Source organism: Dipteris shenzhenensis, chromosome 22 (assembly GCF_047967505.1).
Source record: "Dipteris shenzhenensis isolate YYH24624 ecotype China chromosome 22, Dip_SZ_1.0, whole genome shotgun sequence".
In the NCBI taxonomy this organism is placed as follows: domain Eukaryota; kingdom Viridiplantae; phylum Streptophyta; class Polypodiopsida; order Gleicheniales; family Dipteridaceae; genus Dipteris; species Dipteris shenzhenensis.
This window is the reverse complement of record NC_141617.1, coordinates 4,145,588-4,173,062: the sequence shown is the minus strand read 5'-3', so window position 1 is coordinate 4,173,062 and position 27,475 is coordinate 4,145,588. Positions and strand designations below refer to the sequence as shown.

Genomic DNA, 27,475 nt, shown 5'->3' with positions numbered 1-27,475 from the left:
GAGACTCCGTATTGACTTGTAGAGGCAACTATTGCTTGCTTTTGGTGTCCACATTACTTCAGGATCCTGGAAACACCTTTATTCTTGAATCCGGGATCATTTCATTGGATTTCTGACTCACTGTGTCAGTTTCTGCGTTTTTTGCTCGGGTGTTGGAACTCAAGTTTGGAGCAACCATTTGCAGATCTGTCAGTTTCGGTGGACTCAGGAGGTCCTAAAACTTCTATGTTGCTCATCATTCGCACTCCGGTGGAGTTTACAGATAGCTCTGTTTCCAAAAACGTTTTTCAGTCCGTGTGTTGGACCCAGTGATTGAGGCCACGGTTTCCAAAACCGTCTGTCCCATTGCGTTCCGGACGCCCAAAAACCCCTACCTATCAGTTCTTGCATGGTTCGGTGGAGGATTTTCAGAGTTATAAATCTCTGTGTATTCGATTTCGTCTCTCTGTTATGCATTTTTCATACTAAGGTTTTGAAACCTTAGATTTATGCCACATGGCAGTGGATAAGTATTGACTCCCATTTCTCACTCATCGGTTGGGATTTTGGAGTTCTGGCAGAAGAGAGATATTTGCAGATTTTCTTGCTGAGTCCAATTATGCAATGCCACCCATGTTTTGAAGCATCTCAGGTCCTATTTTCAGTAGCGCTCATTACCGTGGGACTATGATTTCTTGAGCATACCTTATGCAGATCACTCTGGTTGCAGTTTGAGCAGTGTGCGCTCATTCGTGGTATGCATTGGGTTGCAATGGATGATTTATAGGCCATTTGGATGCATTGCGGTCCTTGTTGGATGCGCTGATAGGCCCAAATTGCCTTATGGGATGCTATTTTTATGGACGCTTTGCACATGGATGCTATTTTAAGCTGAGGGACAGCTTTGACACATTGCAGGTGATGCACTGATAGTGCTATGCTCTCTTGGATGAGACATTACTGATGCATATGCCAGTGGACAGTGTTTATGCTTGAGTCATTTGGCACTTATTGGCATTTTCTTTTGGGCCAGATTTGCTCATATGGATGCATAGTATATGCACATGAGTCAGATGCTTTGAGTTTTGAGTTTTGGTGATATTTCACTCTATTGTGGCATACACATTTGGGTGCACCTGGTATTTGGTGTGATTCTCTCTTGCAGGCACTAGCATTTGGGATTTTGCTTTATTTGCATCATGGCATCCTCTTCCATGCCTGAAAAGGAGTTTTTCAGCATTAAAAAGTTTGATGGGACAAACTTTTCTTTGTGGAAAGAACAGATAAGGGATGTGCTTATTCAAAAGAAGCAGATTAAACCCTTGGCAGGGATTGAAGCTAAGCCTGCAAATATGTCTGAGGATGATTGGAATGAATTGGATGCATTAGCAAAGTCTACTATTAGACTTCATCTTGCAAAGTCAGTTTATTTCACAGTAGTAAATGAGCAGACTACGGAAGATTTGTGGAAGAAACTATGTGCCACTTATGAGAAGGAAACTGCCTCTAATAAAGTTTACCTCATGAAGAGGTTGTTTGAGGTGCAGATGAAGGAAGGGGTCTCCATTGCTTCTCATTTGAATGAATTCAATATTATTTTCAGCCAGCTTCAGGCTCAGAAAATGAATTTTGATGCGGAGACTAAGGCAATATTTCTCTTATGTTCATTGCCATCCTCATGGGATACCTTCCGTACAGCTGTCAATAACTCTGCACCTGGTGGAGTACTGAAATTTGATGATGTTGTGGGTAGCTTGTTGGCCGAGGAGATTAGACGGAAGTCTATGGATGGCAACAAGCAGGATGCAGCCTTAAATGTGCAAAGGGGCAGATCACAGTTCAGGGGGAAGTCCCAAGAAAGAGGGAAGTCTCGTAGCAAATCCAGGGCACAGAACATTGAGTGTTACCATTGTGGCAAGAAGGGCCATATGAAAAAGGATTGCTACAAGCTGAAAAGAGAGCAAAAGGATAAGAAAAAGAATGCAAATTGGGGTGCAAATCAAAAGGAAGAGAGTCCAAGGGAGGAAAAAGGAAAAGTGAAGATCGAGGAGATCAATGCAGTCACACGTGATAGTGACAATGATGTTCTCTTCATGTCTAGTTTATCTGCAGAGTTGCTTACCACTTCAGATGATGCATATTCCCAGGATTGGATTTTGGATTCTGGTGCTTCATTCCATGTTACTCCCCATAGGGAATGGTTCTCCACTTATGATAGTGGAAAGACAGGTTGTGTGCATCTTGGAAATGACTATGCATGTGACATAGTGGGAGCAGGTGACATAAAGTTTTCTTTTGCAAATGGGTCTGCATTTGTTTTGAAACATGTGAGACATGTGCCTAAGCTGACCAAGAGTCTTATTTCAGTGCGTCAGCTAGATGATGCTGGTTTTCACACCACTTTTGGCTTTCAAATTTGGAAAATTCAAAAGGGCTCTATGCTTTTGGCCAGGGGTGCCAAGTGTGGGACTTTGTATCCCTTACATGTATCAGGGGTATTTGATCATGTTGTTGCAATAACCGAGCAGCCAAGCACTTCTTTGTGGCATTGCAGGTTGGGGCACATGAGCCAGAATGGAATGAAACTCTTATGCCGTTTGGGTTATGTACCGCATTTGAGTTTCTCTGATTTTGAATTTTGTGAGCATTGTCTCTATGGGAAGCAGACTAAATCAGCCCATAAAAGAAGGGGAAAGAAAGAGTTTGAAATGCTTGATTTGGTGCATTCAGACGTATGTGGTCCCATGCCTACACGGTCATTAGGCGGGGCCGAATACTATGTGACATTCATTGATGATGCAACTAGGAAAGTGTGGGCTTATGCTATAGCTCGGAAGAGTGATGTATTCCAGGTATTTCAGAAATGGCTGGCCTTGGTTGAGAATCAGTCAGGTAGAATGCTTAAATGCCTACGGACTGACAATGGTGGAGAGTATCTCTCTCATGACTTTCAGCATTTCTGTGATACTTGTGGGATTAAGAGGGAGCTTACATCCCCTCGTACTCCAGAGCAAAATCCAGTTGCAGAAAAGATGAACCGTACCATTCAAGAAAGGTTGCAATGCATGCTTTCCAATGCAAGTCTTTCTGGTGGTTTTTGGGCTGAGGCAATGAAGACTGCAGTGCATGTGATCAATAGATCACCTAGTAAGAGTTTGGATGGTGGTATTCCTGAAGAGGCATGGAGTGGCAAGAAGCCCTCTTACTCTCATTTGCGTATATTTGGGTGTGAGGCATATGCACATGTGCCAAAAGAGCTTCGAAAGAAGCTAGATCCTAAGTCTAGGAAATGCATCTTTCTGGGTTATGGTGAAAGTGGAGAGATGGGCTATCGTCTCTGGGATCCAGAAGCAAAGAAGATCATACGCAGCCATGATGTGGTCTTCAATGAGAAGAAGATGCATAAGGCACCCATGAGGGATGTGGAAATGAGGAGAATCACTTTCCAGGATGTGAATCCACCTGCATATGTTGATAGACAGCAAGCTGTCCATGCACCAAATGTGCAAGAAATGGTGCCACCAAGTACTCCCACAGGTATACAATCAAGGGTAGATGATGGATCATCTATTGGTGGAAATGATGAGCCAAATGTGGCTGATATGCAAGTGGGACAGCAAGCTGAAATGCCATTGAGAAGATCATCTAGAGTGTCTAGACCGCCTGATAGGTTTGTTCCAGGGGTAGACTATGTGATGCTTACTGATTGCGGGGAGCCTTCTTGCTACAAAGAGGCTATGATGCGTGAGGATCAACGCAAGTGGAAGTATGCTATGCAATCAGAGATGAGTTCACTTATGAAGAATAAGACTTGGGACTTGGTTTCTTTGCCACATGGAAAGAAAGCATTGCCATGTAAATGGGTCTACAAAATGAAGGTCACAGGTGATGATGTGCCTAGATACAAGGCCCGTTTGGTTGCTAAAGGGTTCAAGCAAGAGAAGGGTGTGGACTTTGATGAGATATTCTCTCCGGTTGTGAAGATGACCACACTTAGATGCATGCTTGGACTAGTGGCAGTAGAGGATATGGAGCTTATGCAAATGGATGTCAAGACAGCTTTCTTGCATGGGGATTTGCATGAGGACATTTACATGGTGCAGCCGGAAGGCTTTGAAGAAAAGGGCAAAGAGCATTTAGTTTGCAAGCTGAAAAAGAGTCTCTATGGTCTTAAGCAAGCACCTAGAGAATGGTATCAGAAGTTTGATGCTTTCATTCGGTCCCAGGGTTTTAGAAGGAGTGAAATTGATCACTGCCTCTACACTAAAAGGGCTAAGGATAGTAGCCTGATAATCCTGGCACTATATGTGGATGATATGCTATTGGCTAGCAAGAATACTTATGAGCTAGATGCATTAAAGGCCAAGTTGCATGAGGCCTTTGATATGAAGGATTTGGGACTTGCAGGTCATATTCTTGGTATGCGCATCACGCGTGATCGGAGTAGCAAACTCCTTTGGCTTTCACAAAAAGAGTATGTTACAAAAGTATTGCAGCGTTTCAATATGGAGGGGGGGAAGGCAGTGAGTACTCCATTGCCTCCATATGTGAAACTGAGTCATACAGATAGTCCCAAATTAGATGAGGAGAGGGCTCCATTGCCTCCATATGTGAAACTGAGTCATACAGATAGTCCCAAATTAGATGAGGAGAGGGCCATGATGGCTAAGGTTCCTTATGCATCAGCAGTTGGGAGTCTTATGTATGCTATGATAGCTACTAGACCAGACATTGCATTTGCAGTGGGAGTTGTTAGCCGGTATATGGCTAATCCAGGAAAGAGGCATTGGGAGGCAGTTAAGTGCATCATGAGGTACATGAAGGGTACCAAGGAGATGTGCATTTGCTTTGGTAAAGGAGACATGCGTGTACTTGGGTACACAGATTCAGACTATGCAGGGCATGTGGATAGTAGGAGATCCACTTCTGGTTATGTGTTCACCTTTGCAGGTGGTGTAGTGTCGTGGATGTCTCGTGCACAGAAGTGCGTGGCTTTGTCTACCACAGAGGCTGAGTATGTTGCAGCCACAGAGAGTTGCAAGGAGGCTATATGGCTTGATCGGCTAGTGGGAGATTTGGGGATTCATACAGGTGTACCGACATTGCATAGTGATTCCATGAGTGCTATATTCAGCTAGCACGGAATCCGGTCTTTCATGCAAAGACCAAACACATTGAGGTCAGGTACCATTTCATCAGGGAGGTACTTGAGGACAAGCGCATAGAGCTTGTCAAGGTTCATACAGATGATAACCCTGCAGATATGCTGACGAAGAGTCTACCTAGTCAGCGGTTTGAGTATTGTCGTGTATTGATGGGCATTGGATAGTATGCTCACTAGTTGTTCTCCCTTAAAGGCACATTGTCCTTTAAGTGGGAGGTTGTGGGGGTTAAAGGTCACTGTGCCTTAACCCCGGTTATGTACAATACTCAAACACATATATAAAGGAATGAAAAAGAAGATTAGGGTGGTTCTGCACCCACCAAACTTGTGTGGCTCTCTGTCTCTCTCTATCCTTCTTCCGTTCTTGCTTCCGTTGAGAGCACTCTCAAAGTTAAGCTTGAAGCCATGTGCAATGGGTATATGATGAAAGAAAGCAAGTGCAATGCAAAAGCATACCTCCATTCTCCGACAGCGGTGCCAAAAATGTGTTGTCTCGATGATGACTCACGTGTCATGGGGATGTTGAAGAGATGCCGATGGAGCCTCCACTCCAAGCTACTCCTTGTGAGAGTAATGTAAGGCATGAGCCATCCGCATGTGTCACTCAAGCGGCTTCCGAATTGTCACAATGTGTTTCCATGAGAGAAAGAGGGGAAGGAGAAGAGGGAAGAAGAGAGGGGAGATGGGAGGGAGAAGGAGAAGGGAAGACGAGAGTGAAGGGGGATGGAGTGGCAAACACAAGGGCACTATAAAGGAGACAAGATAACACCCAAAGACACTCTTGGAAGAGAAGAGGGAGCTTGTATTCCAAACTTGTGCATACAACAATGAAGACCAAAGTCAACCATTTGGCCTTTTATACAAATCACCTTTTGAAGGGAGGGCCAGCCCTTTTCCTTTTAGCACTCTCCCTTTCTTTACATTAAAAGGCTCTTGGGCTTGTAGGATGCCAGGGCATATTGCTATCCTTTTCGTCTCTCCCTACTAGCAGAAATAGCACCTGTGTAGGGAGAAATAATCAATCCCTAGCCTATTAAGAACAACAAAATGCCCCTATAGCCTGGTGTAGAAGAAGCTAGAGCATGCCTTGAACACTTGCAAGTGAAGAACCTACCTATCCATTTCCAATGAGTTGGTGGGAGTGGCAAAATCCCTCCAATGTCATAGTGGGGTTGATTGAAAAAAGGGGAGAAGACAATGAACTTCTAGAAGAGTGTTGATGAGCAAGGGAAGTAACGGGGAAATAAAGGGCAGTGTGTGAAGTAGAGGTATATGCTGCCCCCGAACCCAAAACAAAAAACACCATGATAGACCATCTCAATCACATCCACATTTAGAGAAGAAGCAAGTTGTCCTAGTCAAAGAATGATGATGGCCATGAGGACCAAGAGCAACATCTGAGTATGAAGATGAAGCAGGTCAACTAGTGCAAAATGGTGGTGACCAAGAGGAGCAAGGGCTCATCCAAATGGGAAAGATAAATAGGTTGATCAATTGCCACCACGATTGGTAATAACAGAGACCAAGGCTAAGAGGGTCGCGGAGGTAGTGATGAGGGGAAGGGTCGGCAAAGCTCAGTGCCACCCCCATTTAGGAGTAAGAAGAGAGATGATGGGTGCAGTGTGACAGGAGAAAAGAAATTATATGAGAGGTGGGAGAGTAAGGATTATATCCCTGACTTCTATAATATGACCGAAAAGCCAAGGGGGTGGTCTATAGTGCCATGACATCCCAAACGTGTCAAATGAAAAAAAAGGATCCCGAGTCATCATGAATGAGATTAATCTCTCTTGTGCCAGACCCAATACATCTATACCACTGATTCATGATGGTGGAAATAAGGTCCACTCAAATAAAATCATGTATATCAATGGAAGTAAATAGTTGGTCATTTAAAATAGGTGCACACTTGAATACCAGATCCGCCACATTGTATGCCAGATACCATATGTGAAGAAGGCAAGGAATCCTAAGTTGGGATAGGAATCAAAGACAAATCCTATGGATCCATGATGCTAAGCTATAGGACCACCTCTCAACCACCAACACTCCATGAAGAAATCATGGACACTAGCCTGAGACTCATATAAAGCAGAGGCACTAAACCCTCTATACCATATAGCTGCTCCCCATGTCATAATAAAAGAATTAGATGTGATACAAGAGAACAAACTAAAAATAGTAGTCCAAACCACCTTGGTAGTGTGACAGCTCCACAAGAAATGTAGGATTCCTATGCAAGCTAACACCTCACAAAAAGAGAAGGTCTATCCATTTGTTGTATCCAAGAGACCACTGAAATGCCCCTAAACTATGAAACTTTCTTGGCTATATTGATCCCCCAAAAAATGGGTCTAAAACATTGTCGAGGGTTTCTAACTAAACCCCTATATACATAAACAACTCGAATAGAACTTGTTGATCCTTCCTTGGTAGAAGCAATTCTTTCTTGTGGGGATTGTATGCTGAATGGCCATGGGTGTATGGTGAAAATGTCTACTTAATTCTTATCCAACTTTCATGGCATCAAAATTTATTATTTGACTTTCATGTTTAACAAGCAGGGAGACTATTGGAATAACGAGTCATGAAAAATGACAAAATTCATGAGTTGTTGTTTGCAACAGGCTATTATGATTTTTCACTACTCTTAGATATTGATCAATTTAACAATCTTTTGGAGACATTAACGAGAAATATTTTTGTAAGTCTTACAAAATAAGCATAGTTTCAAACTTCTTTTAAAAAATGTGCATATCGCTAATTTAAAGATAAAGTTTCTACTTTTCACATCAAATGACATTGAAAAAAAAACATTAATGATCAATGCAGTGTGCAAAATTCAACATTGAGTCCAATAGATAAGGACAAGTACCATTGGGAGAAGGAAGATGACCTAGATTCAGGTAAGTATGCTTTCATCAAGAAGGGATTGCAGAGTATGTATCAGTTGCATCCTTGGTGTTAAGTCCACTCTAGAGTCTTCATTCCCAATGGATTCATGGATGCCTTTTCCATGTTTTGGAGAGGGAGGCCAACTAGATGAAGACGATTATCCAATCTAAACTTTAGCAGTTAGTTTTGGGCACAGTGTTTGCCATGTTTTTCTCAAGTGTTGATAGAAACCTTCCTCATGGACAAGGGGGAAATCTTGGTGTGGAGGCTATCAATGCCTGTTGCATGACTTCCATCAGGGTTGGTGATGAGAGTGTGAGATGGACAAATGTTTCAAAAACTTCTTCAAAGATAAGTCGCAGGATGCTGGAAGAACATATTAACATGTTCAAGCCTTTACAGTGGACATGGGAAACATGCATTATCACCCAATTTTGCCCATCACATGTGTTCACAAATAGATGGTCACCCATCATGTATGTTTACAAACAACAAGTGAGCATCGACATTTGATCAAGGACCCTCATTAGTATTATGAACACAATTGGATAACTACAATACGTGCTCGTTGTCACGGCATTTGCCAAAGCCACACAACATATCTTGGATGCTCCCATCTACCAGACACGTATGTCAGATCATTGCCAATACTATCATCTGCAAGAGATACACATCTAAGCGTCATTACTTTCATGATAAGCTTTACATAGAGAGCCCACTCAAAATGCCAATATTCCCCACTTTGATACCAAATGTTACAACGCCTACACAAGTGTAGGAGTTAAGAACTAAAAAGTGTCAAACCACCCAGACATGATAGTTCAAGCCAAGATTACATCACTAGAACGTCTTAGGTGCCCTAGCTATCACCTAAGCCCAATGGTCACTTTTAAATTTGACTTATCCAATTAGCAGACATAGTGCACATAGTGACCTCCTAACTAGACAATATTACGTCACTTTAACCCTACTAACTAATCAACACTAACTACACTCTTACATGCCCAATCTGCATGTTCATTAATGTGTAGCTCTAGTGCAAAACGATACACCTTGGTCATTAGATGCTCTACAATGATGGTCCATTAGTTTACCACCATACATAGGGTCTCATGCTTTATGGATAGGAATGATTGTATGAATGGTTCAGGCTATGGAAAGCCTTCATAAAAGGCCTTATTATAGAGATTGTCTAGTCCTGATTAGTGTCAGTCTCACTAGGAGCCCTTATTGAAGGCCTTCATGATCCTTAGCTTTGCAAATTTGCAACATTTGATGGCTCTTTTTAGGCATGGTGTGGGGAAGCGTAAGGAATTACTAGGTTGGGAAATGTCAGTTGGTTGGAGACATCATACATGATTTGAGCATAGGCCTTCCAAAAAGTAGGATTCTAAAGGAGGAAAAGTGATCTCTTTTCCGGTGACAAATTTTGTCTAATTGCTTCACACACACCCCATTGAACTAACCATTTAGGCAAACAAATGCCTCGGGTGGCTTTCTAGTAGACTTGGATGCGTGAAGAAATAGGTGTTGTGCCACTCCACCTAATATTTGTACCCTCCCATCACTACGGGTCTTTGTCCTATGTGTCAATACCAATACTATGGGTTGGTGCCTCTCTAGGTTGTAGTGTGTTTTTGTGTAAATTACAATATTTTTTCATCAAATTGTCAAGTAGAATTCGCCCAATCTAGACCAAAGATCCTATTTCCATTCCAAGAAGCACTCATGCATTCATGATCCCATTTAGGCTGATTATCACTATTTGGTAAGGGGAGAGGGCAAGTCCTACATGATTACTCTTCCATCCATGCACACTACCCACATGCCTGCCTTGGCACTAACCTCTAGAACCTTCTTGAGACCTCTCTCCATGGCTCTTCCTGCATGTGTGTAAGACTCCCCTTCCAATTAGCCCTCTTTGCCAAGACATTGTATCTTGCTTTCACATCATTGAATTTAATCAAGGGTTTCTTTGGTGAGTTGTACACCCCATTTACATCCATATACACCCTGGGGTTACATTTTAAAAAAAAAAAAAGAGCTTTATTAACCAATCCATTAGAAATTGTACAATGGTTGAAGTGAGAGCAAAAGGGGCCAAGAGGGGATAAGATAGGAAAGAGCATCAGATTAGAGGCTACACGCAGCTCAACAAGGAAACAAGTGAGGCTGGCAAGCAGGTTGTCTATTCAAAAAAGAAGGTAGTGGGGGTGTGAGCAAGCATTGCATCCTCAAGAAGAACTGACACTGAAGGAAGGAATGCTCAAAGAGCAGGGAGTTTTGTTTTTATCAAATTAATTTTTTATTCAATTCATGTTTATCAACAAAGTGAATTTCAAAATCCAAATTTTCATCAATTTTTCGAATGGACAATTGCTGCCATATTCACGTTTCCAAATCTAGCCCTTTTAAGCTAAAAACTATATTTTTGCAAAGGCTAGAGCTCTCAATCAAACCAATAGATTGAAATAGAGTAAAATGATAAATTGTAGTAATCACCACCATTGACAATTTGACCATTTGAATCATTGGGTTTCTATCGAAATCTAGAGACATGTTTGCTTTGAATAAACCTATTTTATTGCTGTGGACTCCATATGTACCTGCCCATCTTAATATCAAAATATCTTAAAGTTCAACCAATCGATCAACAATGTAAAATTGTTTCATCAAATTATTTTAGATCAATTTTACCCAGTTATCAGTTTGTGGATAGCATGCTATGTACAACAAGTATTCTAGAAATCTATATTGGTACAAAACTTATCCATGATAGAAATGTTGTTACTTATGTGGAAATCAATTGATAAAAAATTCTTTTAAGCAATGCACTTAAGGGAATGTATCCTCTAGAGGTGCTTAAACAACACGACAAAAAGGGGGAAAAAAAGAATTCATCGGTGTGGGCATGCTTAATTTGTAGGATGGAGAAATTCTTGTGTATGGATTTGAGTCAAAAATATATGGGGACTTGCATAGAAAACAATTGGTATTTTAATGCAAATGCTCTAACGACTCTCTTAGTTAAATGAAGGAGTTTCTTCTCCTTTGTAATTTTTCTTGCTTTTCAAATTAAAGAAGATAACACTTTTTCAAATGTAAGTAATATTTTATGCATTCTTTTTTCATAAAAGTACTAGTTTGTTAAAATGTATGCCATGAAGTGTATATTGTCTCTACAATTTTGAAAAAGTATACATTTTTTGGGCTTTTTTCCTAAAATGGAGTTGGCTTATTGTTTGCATGATTTATGACTCAATGTTTTGGCCATATGGGCTTGTAACAGTCTATATGTTAGAGGTTCCCTCTTGCATCCTTATTGTAATCATGAGAAGCAAGCATCCTATGAGTTGTAAGGTATTATAACTTACAAGTGCCTTTTAGGTTGCAAGAGGTGGTGGCACACTAAAATGGAATCGACTCTTATTCAAAGTAATTCTTTTCACAAAGTCTAGATTCTTTGGAATTATGCCGAATCTATTCTTGATAATTTTAATACCTAGGTTGCAGGTTGTATGGAGTCAATGGTGGTTATTCTTGATGCTTGTTACTTTTGCTACTACGAGGTTGGTCACCATGCTCACAATGTCTTAGGAAATCACCCAAATTTGCTTCTTAGAAGAGGTTCCTCTACAAGCTTTAGTTTAGATTGACTCTAAGTCAACTAAAACTCAAGAGTCTCCTCCTAGTTAGCAAGTTAAGCCTAATATTCAAGTTGTTCCTGCTAAAGAAGAGGACTTGAAAATCCCTAAGAAAGCTTTTTGTTAAAAGACTCTAAACCAAAAATGCAAGGAGATGCTTCCCCGCCCCCCTAATTAGCCTATTTGTAATTACTGCCCCTCTCCTCAAAAGAAATCCCTTGGAAGGACGATGAGATCCTTCCTGACTTAAAAGCTTGTAAGCGAGAGGAACTAATCTTGCAAAGATAAATTACTTCACCAGCTATGCTCATATTAGGTTAAGTTTACAAAGGTATTGTTCTCTTCCTTATGATGAGGCACCCTAAGTGACTGATGTTGATTTGTTAGAAGTATGCCAATGGTCTGTTGAGACATATTGCAAGATTTTTGAGAAAGGTTCCTATAAAATGGCTTTGCATATAATGGTTTTCTGGAATTTAAGAGAGTTATGTTTAAATGTGAAGTAAAAGAGGTTAAGTAGAAGAAGCTTTTGTTCGAAGATGGAGTAGGAGAGGTTTAGCCTTTTCCACTGCAATCCTTCTATTTAGGGGGGTGGTTGTTTCAATTTGAAAAGGTCAAGATAATGACACTATAATTCTTAGTTGGGTATAATTGCTTTTTGAGAAGATTTGCAATAATTGGAGAGGGAAACTTATTGGTTGGAATGCCTCTGTGTTGGTGAAGAAGCATAGATTTTCTTTCAAAAAAACTCACCGACAAAAGATAGAAGAGTTTCAAGGGTTTCTTATGGGGCAGGAGGAAGATGAACAAAGGAGGTTTCATGTCCATCAAAAGCAATCGGTATTCCTTCCCTTGAGGAGAAGTCTTTTCTTTAATGGGAAAGTGGCAAAGTGGCTCATCAAGTGTAGGACAATTCTTCTCCTTCGGATGAATGTATGATATTATTTTGTCTTCACTTGGAAAGTCACGCTTTTAGAAAATATTCTGCTAAGTATTAGCAGCCACTCGGATCAAGCTAGTTTGATGTTACAAGTTTGGAAGAAACTAATTTGCTTGATGCTAATTTGGAAGAGGAGAATAGGACCCTAAGGTGCTTCACGTTTGATTGTGCATCTATGGTAGACTCAAGCTAGTATATGCTCTAGTTTACTACGATCTAAAGAAAGCAAGAAAGATTAACAATAATGGGGAGAAATATATGGGACACTTCTAAAGCTTGGTGGATGTTAGCTCAACTTGTGGGAAGGGATATGACCATGACAGACGAAGTTTAAATGACTACTAGAAGCTTGGTGGATGTTAGTTCAAGAGATTTTTTACTCAGCAAGTTTGAATAGGACTTGTGGGAAGAGTTCAACCACACTAGTTGGTTCCTACTCGGAAAAATTCCTCTCAGAGAGTCTCTCAAGGAGGTTGGGACTTGTGACCTGAGTACATTTGGAAACAAGTCATATTTTGAATGGAAAAGTCAGACCCCGACTCCATGCTCTAGACCTGAAGGTGCTATTTCCCCTAGTCTGCTGACTCTATTGTCTAGACCTCATCCAGAGGAATGTGTCTACCTAGCAAGAGGGATCTAGAACATTAGTAGGACGATGCACGGCTAGCTACTTAGGATTGAGGTGGAGTCAAGCTATATACAATGAACTTGCAACATTTTCATGTTCACTTGTGAAAAGTATTTTCTCAATCTTGTGAAATTTGCAAAATTTTCGTGTTCAGATTCTTAAGAAAAACCTTCAAAATTTCGAAAGTAGAAGGTTGAGAAAAATGTTTGCAAATTTTCAAGAAAAAACTTTGAAATTTTGAAACCCCAAGTGAGTGTTCATAGAAAACTTGCAAACTATATATATTGAACTTGCAACATTTCCATTTTCACTTTTGTAAAAAACATGTGCAAAATTTTAAGTAATTTAGTTAGATTTTACAAATTCTGAAAATAATCTTCAAAAATTTGAAACCCCAAGGTTTATGATTTGTTGTGAGAAAAAATGTTTTGTGGGAACACTCTCGTGATTTGGTGAGAAAAATGATTGCTGTGAAATAGTGGGTGGAATGAGCATGATCTTTTTTTTGGATTTTGTTTTGTTTTTGTGGTATACTGAAACTGAAAGTGCGAATAGCGCTTCATACGGGGGTGACCTCCTGAGCTACCAGTGCCAATAGCGCCTCCATAGGGGGTGACCAAGATAGGACCCTGAGGTGCCGTGGTAGATACACACACCCAACATCATGTTTGTCAGCGTGGAAACTCCGCAATTTGAAGATTGTTAAGGGTGTTTACAGACTAGAGCTGCCCATGCCCGCCCATCATGCATTGAATGCATTTGGGCCGTGGTAATCTTGAGTGTCCATGATCTCTATGTATGGGCAAGTCGGAAGATGTGTGAATAGAAGATAGCACAAAGGTGCAGGAAAGGGGTAGAGAGCATTGGAAATGCAATGTGAGTTTGTCACCTCTACCAATGGCTCTTGCGTCCTCCTCTGGCACCCATCGCATCTCCAATGCTTTCCGAGCTGCATTCACTCATCTCCCCTTTCCATCTCACCCTTTCTGTTCCAGCTCTTCGCCTGATGATCAACCGCGCCTTCGTGACCATCCTCCCAACCCGCCCTCAGAGGAGTTTGAGTCCTGGCTTCGCCCTCCCCCTTCGCAGAGCGGTTTCACTTCCCCCCCTTCACCCACCGCCGGCGAACCAGGTGCCTCACGGCCCGGTCGGATCTTCTCCGTCAGTTCTTCAACAAATAAAGCTCCCACAACCGCTTCCGGCGGTACTGGCGTTTTGGGTTCGTTCCTCAAGTCCTCGAAAGATGCAGAAAAGCCTTCTGTTGGAAACTGGGACTTCCTGAAGGAGTTAAACACTGGCGCACGGCGTAGCGGTTGGCAGGATCAACGCTCCTCTGCGCCTTCGTTTCGTAAATTGGGGGACACTGGCTTTGATTTCCTGACTGAAGCGCCCGACGCACCCACTACTGGTGCTACTCAACCCGCTGCTGAACAGGATATGGAGGAGGGGAATCTTTTGCACACAGCGTCTTTCAAGCTGCTTAGAGACAGTTTTCAGAAGGCCTCGCTGAAGTCTCATCGCGAAGACAGTGGTCTTAAGTCAGTGGACGAAGCATTAGGGTTGGAATCAGTTCTGTTTTCGGGGGAGACCTGGACCAAACCTGTGGATTCACGCTCTCTCGCTGAAGTGGAGGGAAACTTTTATTCGGCTTTGGATCGGGCACCTAAAAAGGAAGTGAAAGAATGGAGCTATGAGGAGCTGGGAGAAAAGCTTCGGCAGGTACGGCCACCTGAAGAGCAACGACTTGCAAGTGCAACCGGATTGTCATTTGGGGAGCTTCGAGACCGTTTGGAGAAGATAGAACGTTTGGAGGCGGAGGCTATGTCGACAGATGCATTGGGCGACTACAAAGAATTGACGGAGAGTTTAAATGAACTCCGGCCTTCAAACTCGCCCAAGTCTTTAGCCGCACGAAAGCAGCTCTCATGTAAGCCTTAGAGAGAGAGAGAGGGCGAGAAAAAAATGGGGACAAAAACAGCAATCATAAAAAATCCACGTCATTTTCATTTCTGAAGGAAGTAGCCTTTACTAAAGCCTTCCCTCCTCAGGGCAGGCCAAAAATAAAGTACCGACTCTAGCTCTGTATAATCAGTTGAGTCGTCTTGGTGCCTTTCAGCTTGTTAGTATGTTATCTGAATCCCACCCATTTCCTTCCAAGCACCCATCTCTGACACCAGCCCTCAGGCAGCCCCTCCATGCGTAGTATATGGGCATTGGCAACCCTGGTTTTACCACGTCCCATGCACTGCCTTCTGCTGCCGCAATTTCATGCTTCATAGACTTGAACTGGGTGGTAAACATGTCCTAGACTGTGGATACAAGCTGCAGTGCAGGTGCTGCTGAATTACATTTCTGCATTGCCTCCTGGATTCGCTCATTATTTTCCATGTCACAGACTTTCCTCTCCAAGGAGCCAAGTCGAAGCTCGGCGTCTCTAAGCTCCTGCTGTAAAAAAAAATCTGTTCTTGTGAGTCTAAGACAAATGCGAGCTTGCTCTGCTGTGTCTGGTAGGTGATTGCATAGGGGGTGGGTGTCAGGGAAGCGGTGATGGCAGCAGTGGCGGCAGCTGGTATCTTCTTATGTTCCATAATGGCCTGAGCTGAGAGAGGCCTAAGCAAGGGAAGGGAGCTGCAAGGGGTTGAAGGTGACCTGGGGAGGGCTAGGCGACCATAGTGGAAGGGCAGGGGGGGAGCGGGTCTAGAGAGAGAGAGAGAGAGAGAGAGGGTGAGAGAGTAGGGAGCAGGTAGCACGAAGGAGGTGGAAGCGTAGATAGGATTAGATGTCACATCAAAAGTCCTCTTGTACATGAGAGGATGGTACTTATATAGTATCTCCTTAGCCCTTTAGACCCCTCTATCTTGCAAACACCCCAAATACTAATTATCCTAACCCCCACTAACTTGACCCACATTTGGCCTTCATTACAACCATCCCTCCTTCAAAAAATAAATTTGTCCTCAAAATTGCAGGTGATGGGCCCTTGCTGTAAAGAGGACATACGCAGTCATGCATACCACCAGGGTCAAAAGGAAATGTAATATATTCCAGTGCCTTGGGTGTTTTGGCACCTCCAGGGTCATGTGGGTGGTAATCCCTCCTGCCACGATCATAATCATGAAACTCCATAATCACATAAGTTACGGCTGTCCCCATGGTTTTGGTTCTGGCTTTTCTCCACATGTAAAGCATTGATTGCTTTCCCATATACCCTCAAAGGTAGCTTCCATGAGTGCTTCAATGAGCTGTCTTCGCACTGCATCTCTGGTTGTGCTGTCCTTGCCAAATGTCAAGGTCTGAAAATCATCTTTGTTATAGCTGCTGTATTTGGACTCAAACAAGCTTCTTCAATACCCCAACATGCCATGGATCTAGAATTTTGACAACACAGGGCTCCAATATTTGGATGCTAGTAGCATACATGTCATTCGGACGGCTTCCAGGTGCATCTAGCCTGCGAACAGCCAAATAATCTGAGAGAGACGAATTAGGCCTGCTAGGAGTCATGTGGGCATGGTCCCACAATCTTTCCTTGCTACTGGACACACCTAAGTCCAACCCCATGACAACAAAATAGTCAAACATATTGCTTGAACCTAATGTGGTGGAACAAGGAGGGGGCATTGGATAAAACAAGCAAATGCCAGATCATGTGTGACCTCCGTTTGCTTCGGGCACTGTTGTAGTTCGAAGACAGCATAAACATGCCCATCCCCCAAAAGCTGTCAGCCATGTGCAACCCAAAGTGCATGTGGTGACCCATAGTCTTGAGTGTGCATGCGGTATTGATTGCATCTGAGCACCATTGAGCAAGTCATCTCTGCCATAATTTTCTCCAGTCAAGCATAATTTTCTTGAAGGTGAGGCATGAAATTGCATATGTAGATGCGGTGCAACCAAATCTGTAACAGAATTACCATTCCCTGGTTGCATGCTTCTGGCCCTTTTCGGCCCAATGCCAACACGTCGATGAAGATGCTCCAGTAACTCCCTGGTCATAGTCCTCTGGAACTTTTCAATGTCGAAATCTTTTCCTGGCTTTTCATCCAGTGGCTCCTGCTCCACCAGGTCCGGTTCCGCTTCCGCACACCATCCTGGTACACAGGTCCCTCTGGTAGCACCTCCTGGCACCACCCCCTTCCGTCACATTCCTGCCTTCGAATTCGAGCAACCCAGCCTCCACGATCTTCCAGTTGTCCCTCTCATAACGAGTGAACAACCTGGAGTCTTCCAGGCACCATGCTTTGAGGGTCTGTTTCAACCCGTCCTTTTTTTGGCAAGGTCTGCAACAAAAGTACATCTCCAGATAACCTGGACCGCGAACTTTAAACGCACGTGACTGAACCTGAGTCACCCTCCTTCTCGCAAGGGCACAATCCTCCAGTCGTGGAAGTCGATTCCCAAGAGCTTTTGAATCAGGGTCATCCTTCAGCAAGGTCCCTGCCTTCAGGCTCCCACACCTGTGAGCCTTCTACTTGGGCTCTGATACCATGTTAGAAAATACCCAACAGAGGGTACACGCAGGGGAAGACTTATAGTAATGCCCAGGAGCTCACACAGTGTGATGTGTGGGATGTGGAATCAGAAACTTCTTTACTTAGTATTTCTCCCATCATCTTCCATGAACATGCATTTCTAACATCACATTTGTGAAGTCGCCTTCTCTCATCAGCTTCCATGAACATGCATTCATGAAGTCACCTTTCCTTAACCCTTTTCCATATCAGCCTTCCTCTAGCCCTATGCATGCAAATTAAGTCAGCCCTGTACACCTGCGCTCCTGACCTGCCATGTCAGCGCCTGTTTACCTTGTTCTCCTGATCTTCCACGTGTGCGCCTCAGCTCTATACTATTCCGTACTGTTGCTGATGTCATCGCGCCTTTCATAGGGTCTTGCTGCAGTCCACTGAGTGCCTCATGCCAGGCCTGATCCAAGACACTGTGTCCCTGCCATCTTCCTGCACATGAGCTGCTCCTGATGCAGCCTTTCATCCTTGGGATACCCCACCAACCATGAATGCTCCAGATCTGTCCCAGATCCACACATCCAGGTAATCTCTCTTTGGGCACATCCTGCCCTAGGTCTCCCTCCCCCACGCTCTCCTCATTTGGGGGCTTACAGATGGGGAGGTGACCTTTCCAACATGATCTTCCTGTGATATCAACACCCATGGATCTTCATTGTTGTTGGTAAGCTGTAATAACTGCATGCAGCATAAAGAAGCATAATCTAGATTGCAAGAGATTTAGGCTACTAATTTAAGGACTTGTGATGGATTCATTTTAGTTTGTACACTATGAAATTCTTTTTTTTGACATCAATACTAGACGTCAACAATTAGGTCATGATTTCAGTTTGGGTTTAGTTAATTGTCTTTCCTTTTCTCGTTTAGTGTATGGAATTCGATGTTTGTAAGAAAGGTCATATAAAGGCATGGTTTGTATCTCTTTGAAGTGGTGATACCTCCTTTTAACAAAATAACTAAGCAATCCACATTTATTGTATTTGATAAACCTTGAAGCTTGGAATAATATATGCATTTATGATGCTTAATGCAGACCAAGAATTGGCGTTTTTGAACACAATGGGTTCAAGCACAGGTCCACGATCAAAGATAGAATACATGCCTCCCAAAGACGATCTTTTGATGAAGGTGCTATGATAATTTTTAACACAAGCCTTGCTGCAAATTAAGTATTTGAAAGTGTCCAACAAAATTGTGTGTGGTTGCACTGATGCTTTTGTGGCTGATAGATGCATAGGGGAATGAGGACACTCTAGCTATTTCCAGATTTTATGTGCCTTACTCCCCAAGTCAAGTGCTTTTCTTGTGGAAGGGAAGAGGGGTATGTAGTGGAAGTAACAATGGAATGATTTCGCTTGTGAATTTAAAAATTAGGCCCTAAAAGGTGAATATTGCTGAAGACTTTGGATGTGGAGTCTCTCGAATGAAATATGAGGTAGGGAAGAGATTGTTAAAGTTCATTGTGCATCTGAAATAAGTGCAAACCAAAAATAATTACATGCAGTATTTAGAGCAGGAAGAGCAACTATCAAGGACTTCAAAAAACAGACACCGCATTAAGACACTTAGTACATAATTACATGCAGTGTTTAAGCAGGAAGAGCAATTATCATGGACTTAAAAAACAGACACCGCATTAAGACACTTAGTACATATTTCAAGTTGTAGCATCGTACACATGTGCACAAGATTTGTGTGTGTGTGTGTGAGAGAGAGAGAGAGAGAGAGGTATTAACGTCCTCGGGAGGCTGCGCGGGCCTATGGGACATGTTACTAAGTACACCAGAAAGGAAAATCTTATACAAGCCTCAGGGGCCTGGAGTGAAGGCGTGCTAGGGCCCTTGCAGAGATCTAAACTAATCTACGGAGCTCAATAGCTTGAACAAAAACAGAGAGAGAGAGAGAGAGAGAGAGAGAGAGAGAGAGAGAGAGAGAAGAAGAGTAGTAGAAGTAGAGTCTATTAACGTCCTCAGGGGGCCAAAAATGACCCATGACCCATATCAATACAATGTAAAATAGAGTCTCCTCAAGGAGAGGGGTCAGGAGTCTCAGTTCCTGACGCCAGGTAAAAAGACGAGTGACAAAAGATCCCAATGCTGCCGGAGAGGCAGTAGAGAGAATTGATGCCAGCTGAGCAGGGAGAGAGAGAGAGAGAGAGAGAGAGAGAGAGAGAGAGAGAGAGAGAAGGTATGGTATGGTATGGTATAGAGTCCGTGTGAGACCCTTCCGGATCTATGGGACTGGTGATCACTATCAGCTAATAGTGATCCCTTACAGCCAGTGAGGAAAAACATTACAAACTGGTTATTAGTAAGTACTTTTTGGGCTAGCTTGCATGCTAGCCACAGTATCTTGTTGCGATGTTATAGAACCTCTTTCCAGTAGCTTATGCTGCCCTCATATCTTTCTCTGATGTGTGTGTAAGATCTGCATCTTAGGAGTACATGCTGCTCATCTTCTGGGCAGATTTTGCAGATCCTTCTTCTCTGGGGGTCCTGGGTCTTGCCCACCTACCCTTCTCCACCTCGAGATCATGTGGACTAGTTCTGATTTTGTAGATCAGAGGTTCTTTTAAATATTGATGTCTTCCCTGATGTATTTTTGCATTCCATAGTTGTCCATTCAATTAATTTCCTGTTCGTAGAGCTGCATTTTCGCCCCCACGTTTCACCATAGTTTCTGCAACATTTTCTGCATCACTAGTTCCCTGATTTCACATGCATCTTCTGGTAGATCATCAGCTGTTGTACCCAACGATTCCATCCATTTCATCCCTTCTCTGTGCTGGCCCATGATTTGCGCGGCTTCCATCTCCTTCTGTGGTATCCTACTGGCATCCATCTTATCAACTTTGTTGAGGTAGGCCATGAATTGACATAATGCTTCCACTTCTAGAGGTGGCATAGCTGTTTCAGCCAATAGGATGGGGTAGGTGTATCTGTTCCTAAATCCCTAACTCCCCTCTCAGGAGGCGTCTATGTAAAGTTTCTATCAAATCCTAGAGAGCCCGGGTGCCCAAGCCGGACATCCGTAAAGGATTACTGTCTACACAAGCATGGTGTACATGAACTTTCTCATTCCCCAATCCCACAAGTGTGCCTTCGTGCATTTATTTTTGAAGCTATATAAAGCTTTCAGACCACCCAAAATCCTCCTTTCCACGCATGCATTCCATTTGTAGTTGTCTGTGAAATCTAGACCTAGATAAATATTTATATGTGCTTACTGTTTCCAGGGGCACGCTTTCAAAGGTAACATCCACTTGTTTGGCATCAAAATGTGTGTGTGTGTGTGTGTGTGTGAGAGAGAGAGAGAGAGAGAGAGAGAGAGAGAGAGAGAGAGAGAGAGAGTTGTATTAACGTCTTCGGGAGGCCGTGCGGGCCTATGAGACAAAGTATAATCAGCGAATAACTCGTACAAGCCGCTATGGGCTCGCTAAGGCCCTTGTTGGGTGCTAGAAGTCCGAAAGTTTGAAGGGTCTATGAGACTGAAAGAACCAAACATGATGAGATGAATGGGTGGAGCCTATAAGTGGGCAGCAACATGGAAGACAAATATAACATAAGCATAGAAACACTAATATATAAAATGTCTAACCCTATGGAGAGGATGGAAGTTATGGTATGGCATCACTGCGACGATCAAAAGGTTGGCGTAAGGGTCAAGCCCAAGAGGGAGCTCGATGGTATACGAGCATGCAGGTGATAGAGCTCTGGTAGCAGTCAGTGTGTGGTTCCCTGTGGTCTCCTAGTTGTGGCCTTGCGTGTCGGGCAACTGCCATTCTCACCACCCTCGCGGCTGTGTCTCTGGTTTGGTGAACATGGAGGGAAGATTTGCAAGCCGAATTTGTGGATCAATCTGTTGATGAGTTTGTCGTGTGTCTCTCTCAGCTCGGCCATCTCCCTAGGGCTTGTTGCTCCGTGCTATCTGGCTGGAAAAGCTCAATGATCATGCCCTGAGTGGAGTCTGGTTGTACACTGTGATCCCACCTATGTGTCCTGAATAGCTTGGACAGATTCAACATGCAAGATTGTAAGCCCATAGCTACTCCCATGGAGCCGGGGCTGAAACTTACAATGCATCGTTATGTGTCAATCCAAGTATGTGCAGAAACTCTTGGATAGATTCAACATTCAGGATTGTAAGCCCATAGCTACTCCCATGGAGCCGGGGCTGAAACTTACAATGTATGATGCAGGTGAATCAATTGATGTCACACTCTACAGTCAGGCTGTTGGATGCCTCATTTATCTCTGCAATACACGACTTGATATTCAGTTTGCAGTTTCTTAGGTGAGCATATATATGCACAGCCCAAAGACTATGCATTGGCAGGCTGTAAAACGCATCTTCCGTTACTTGCAAGGTACAAAGTCTTTTGGCTTGATGTTTCCCAAGGGGGGTGACTTGCAGATGCATGCCTACAGTGACTCAGATTGGGCTGCAGACTATGACACTAGGCAGTCCAAGTGGCAATTGTTTCTTTTTGGGCAAAGCTTGTATTTCTTAGCTAAGCAAGAAATAGTCTACAGTGGCTACCTGCTCATGTGAAGCTGAGTACAGGGCAGCTTTCACAACGACAGTTGAATGTGTTTGGCTGCGTCGTTTATTTGCTGATCTTCATCTTTCATTGGAGGGTTCTTCTCCAATTCTTATTGATAGTCAGAGTGCCATTGCAGTGGCAAAGAATCTTGTGTTTCATGCTCGCACGAAGCACATTGAGGCTCACTATCGCTACGTCAGAGAGAAGTTGCATGCAGGAGAGATCAGTATGATCTATGTGTCAACACATGACAATGTTGCAGACATTTTCACCAAAGCACTTCCACGTGAAAAGTTTGAGGCATTTCGCAGTGCCCTGAACTTATCTCCTTTTGGTGATTGATCGAATACTTAGGCGAGAGACTATGATTGAAGTGTATGTCATGATAAGTAATGAGTGATCGATGGAGTGAAGGGTACTTCGAGGCAAGGTGTGGAGATACGAAAAAAGGGGTATGTGTGGTCGGCCCTAGGAGGAAGTGGTGCGACAATAAAGTCAGTGATACGAGAGGCAAAGGCAGGGGATCCCATGCCTCCTTCATGTGGGAAGCAAGTAAAGCCACCCGAGGAAGGCCATCTGTCCAGACTGAGATAATGCATCTTGCCTAGATCTAACAATGCCTGTTCGTAAAATGTGATCGGGGCCTGCTTGTCGGCCTCAACGAAAGCTCCTCAATTTGATCACCCTATCGTAACCGAAGCATATTGAGAACTAGCAATGCTAATTAATTATGTCGATGAAGAAGGCAAATCTTACACTTTTACCCACCATTTCAATAGGCCTGTATGGAATATTGTAGGACAGTTCATGGGCTTAGACCAGCGAGCCTAGAGTGTGGATTTTAAGATCTGTGGAATTTTAGAGACCAAGAACCTTCAAGTAGCGCCAACCTAGTGTGGAAATGTATCTTGGGTATAGATTGGTGCTGCAACAACAAGGTGGTTGTGGCATTGATTGAATAAAAAGGCACTTAGAATTTGAACCCTGTAGGGTCAGCACCCTGTAGCCTCAAATGGTGTTCAGTAATTCCTCCTCGTTTCGGTGGTTAAAATCATGTTCCTTCCTACAAACCAATCAACAATACTCGCGTATTGTTTTAGGTTCATTCGAAGGTTGTGTTGGTTTTGAATTTGAGCTGATAGCGTAGAGCCTTACACTCATCATCATACAGATCGTTGCAGGGGATGGTCTCAAGTGGCAGTGGGCAAGTGGAGTGAGTAGTGTGAGGGAAGGCGTGAAGGGCAGCCTCGTGAAGTGAGCGGCTGATCATAGCAGCGTGATCCTCTTGTAATGAGATCAATATATGTGAAGTGTATAAAGGCATGCTGAGTACCTAGGTGAGAGACTACGATCGAAGTGTATGTCGTGATAAGTGCTGAGTGATTGGTGGAGTGAAGGGTACTGCGAGGCGAGGTGTGGAGATATGGAAAAAGGGGTATGTGTGGTCGGCCCTAGGAGGAAGTGGTGCGACAATAAAGTCAGTGATACAAGAGGCAAAGGCAGGGGATCTCATGATGTGATCAACGATGTTGGAGCCTCCTCCATGTGGGAAGCAAGTAAAGCCACCCGAGGAAGGCCATCTGTCAAGACCATTATAAATAATGAGATCATGCAGCTTGCCTAGATCTAACAATGCCTGCTCGTAAGATGTGATCAAGGCCCGCCTGTCGGCTGAGACTCTCAGCAAACCTGCATCCTCTAGGTCAATTTCCGGTAGCATAATAGAATCATCTTTGAAGTCGAGGAGTGGTACCTGATGTGCCCTATCCTCGCATTGAAGTCCCCAACCAGAAGGACCCCCGTGGCTTGAGAAATCAACGATGTCCTGATGAGAGCTGCCTATGGTGATGTCTCATAATATCTCGGGAGATGTGATATGATATGATTGTGCTAAAGTCAGTGGGAGACCCTTTAGGATCTATGGGACTGACGATCACTACCAACTAGTAGTGATTCCTTACATCAAGTGAGAGAAAATACTACAATTTGTCATGTCTTGAGTACTTGTTGGGCTAGCTTGTGTGCTAGACCCAATACCTTATTGCGATGTTCCAAAACCTCTTTCAAGTAGTTTGGCTGGCTGCTCCAGTACATTTTTTAGATCTTTGCTGTCCCTATATCCTTCTCTGTGCATAGGCTCTACATTTCAGAAGTACGTGCTGTTCATCTTCTACTTCCCCTATGGGGCAGAGAGAGAGAGAGAGAGAAAGCAAGTTCATTAAATTCTTCGGAAGACTGATGGGTCTATGAGATTGTGAGAAACCTTATACAAGCCAGTTGAAAGGGTGGAGCTACTAATCGAGCATCCACACCCATACAAAAAGCAAAAAACTACATGCTACATAGTCATATGAAAATAATAGTCATCTACAACATCACTATCATCAACATCATCATCAGAGCGACTGTCATCATAATACGAAGTGAAGTATGCTCCAAGGTCACGATGGTCCCCCCTCATCAAGAGAGGGAGCGATAGCATGAAATCAGAGATAGAGTGCTGCCGGTTGCCTGTGAGTGCAATCCTGCACTGTCTCCTGGTCGTAGCTCTACATCTAACAAGGGCGATAGTCACCCGTCGGTCGGGCTCCCACTCTGAACATAGAGGTAATGTCCCCAAGGGTAATCTGTGCATCGAGTGTACCAGGGTATGCTCCTCCTGTCTCTGAGATCGGAGTAGGCGCTCATGATGTCTGATTGCCCCGTGAATGAACTTTGCCAGGCATCTCTGATTTGGAAAAGAGAGAAATTGGGATAACAACCTTCGCCCTCTAATCTCATAGTAAACTGGGCATCTGAAGATGAAATGTTCCTCCGACTCAACCTCCTGTAGGCCAGAGAGAGAGAGAGAGAGAGAGACAGAGGTTTTAATGTATGCAAAAGGAAAGATTTCTTCATGAGGTGAAATAAATTTTCATAGAATAATTCTTTTAAAAGCAATTGATTCGAGATTCATTAAAAAGAATGTTACCTGATTTGTTTTCATGGTTCTTACAGTATTATTCACAAGAGCAATTGTCTTCAAAGGAGCTATTAAAGTTGCAAATTGACAAACTGAAAAAGGAGTTTCAAATGCATGAATCTGATTCCGGCTCTTCTCCAGTTCAAAGTATGCTCTGGTTCACGTACTCATGTTTTATTAAGTCCAAGCTTCATATCTGTCTCTATATAGCTATTCGACTGACTCGTGGCTTTATTTTAGCCTTCACATCTTCCATTCACTCTTGATCATATTAGAAGTGGAAGTCCGACTTGTCATTCATGTGCAACTAGCATTTGGGAAAGTTCATTATGTTTTGCCTGAATTAAAATTTATTATAACTCATGTGCAACTAGCATTTGGGAAAGTTTATTATGTTTTGCCTGAATTAAAATTTACCACGTACAGGATCTGGAGCTATCATCTCTGCCACTAATAATGTTGTTATTTTGCAGTTGCCATACTGACGGCTAAGATCAACAATGTGAACCGGCATTTGCGTGAAGGTCCCAATTATAAGAGGGTCTGTGCTTAAGTCTCTTATGGTTCATAGCCTCTCATGATATTTTGTTTAATGTGACGTGCAATATGGATATTCCTTCCTAGAGTTTGGATGGTGGTATGCTTTGCTTAAATGCCAGGGTTTGAGTTAGTTAAAGAATGTTGCTGTATGCCAGCTTTGAGCTTCGTGATGAGTGGGTATTTGTGGTTCAGGACAAGCATTCAAGGAAAGGCCTGAATGATATGGTTCAATATCGAAAACGCCTGCTCCGTTACCTCCGGCGCAGGGATTGGGATGCCTACTGCAATGTTCTGACAAAACTGCGTTTGGATGATGTGATACTTGAAAAGCGGTCTTCAGGGTTTTGAGTTTTTGTAAAGTGAATAATGCTGACAAGTTTTCAACCAGTTACGGCCATGAGTACTTATTTTTTCTTCAAGTATCCTGGCTGGAGTCAAAGAAAAACTGCCATCTGGCAGTTAGAATGGGAGTAGTGATCTGTTGTTGAGAGCAGACTTCATGTAGTCTCTGCATTTGTTTAACGTCTGCAAGAGGCTATTGCAGCACAGGGCACCGATCCTCCATTGTGTGGATACCCAGGATGCTCAATTATAATAATGCTCTACGTGAAAAGAAGGCTTAGTGCTTTGAATTTTTCTGAAGCTTTCATGGTGCTGCCAATTTTCAAACCGAGCAGTGCTATAAATATTAAATTCATCTCCCAGTACCCTGTCCAGTGTGGAAGGGTGGAAGTTGGAGAATGGGAGTCGTGATCTGGGTGTAGAGAGTAAAGTCATGTGCGATTGCTTGCATCTCTGATGGGTCTGTGCAATGGATGTTAGAGATGTAGGGCACCATCATCTATTCTTGGCAATTATCTGGAGTGCTCAAGTTTTAATGCTGGCTGCTTCTTTCTAACTTATTATTAAGTAAATGCACATACTTATGATGGTTGTGTCAAGTTACTAGATGGTTTTGATGCCCTTCAAATCCATTCAGCCCGATGATTTTAGCCTATTGATTCTTATTGTCTTCTGCAAACGAGAACACTTGCCCTTACAATGCCTTTATCAACTTGCCCTCACATAAAAAATTGTCATTGTCTCTTTTCCCCTTTCTGTTTTCTTGTTTTTGGCTTCTTGGCACAAAGATGAGTTCTATAAGCAATAATACCAAAATTAGGCTTTTTAACCAATAAGCATCATTAAAGTCTCCCATATTGCTAACAAATTAATGATAGAATTACAGACCCTTGGAACAATGTCTATGCATCATAGGATGAAATGGACAAGGTCAGTTTATATCAAAACAGAAGCGACATCATAAGGAGGACTTTTAAATATCATCCATAGAGAAATATCACATGTATTATTAACTTCTAAACATGGAGCTTGGTTCGTGAAGATATCAAAATAGTATAGTGCTTAGATTGCCAATTTCAAATATAGTTTTGACCTATTTTTTTAAAAGCACGACATTGGGCTCATCTTTGTAATTTTATTCTTCATGTTGCTCTGTCATTTGTGGTTGGAGGGAACTTGATGCCCAAGTCTTCTCATTGATTAATTTTTGGATACTTTTTAAGTTTTGTAATGATCATCCAAGTTAGTCAACATATACATTTATTGCACTTGAAAAACTACAAAAAAATTATCTTGAGGTGTTATGCCTCTTTTG

General features: G+C 42.8%; 1 protein-coding gene across 1 annotated transcript; it reads left to right on the top strand.

The window, feature by feature from the left end:
- The first annotated feature begins 14,125 nt into the window (after positions 1–14,125).
- LOC147887636 (uncharacterized) lies at positions 14,126–26,699 on the top strand. Its single transcript, XM_087393531.1, has 5 exons — positions 14,126–15,177; positions 18,807–18,901; positions 25,314–25,425; positions 25,752–25,819; positions 26,011–26,699. Exons 1-5 carry the CDS (start codon positions 14,148–14,150, stop codon positions 26,164–26,166), a joined length of 1,461 nt encoding a protein of 486 aa, XP_087249657.1. The 5' UTR covers positions 14,126–14,147; the 3' UTR covers positions 26,167–26,699.
- The last annotated feature ends 776 nt before the right edge of the window (positions 26,700–27,475 follow it).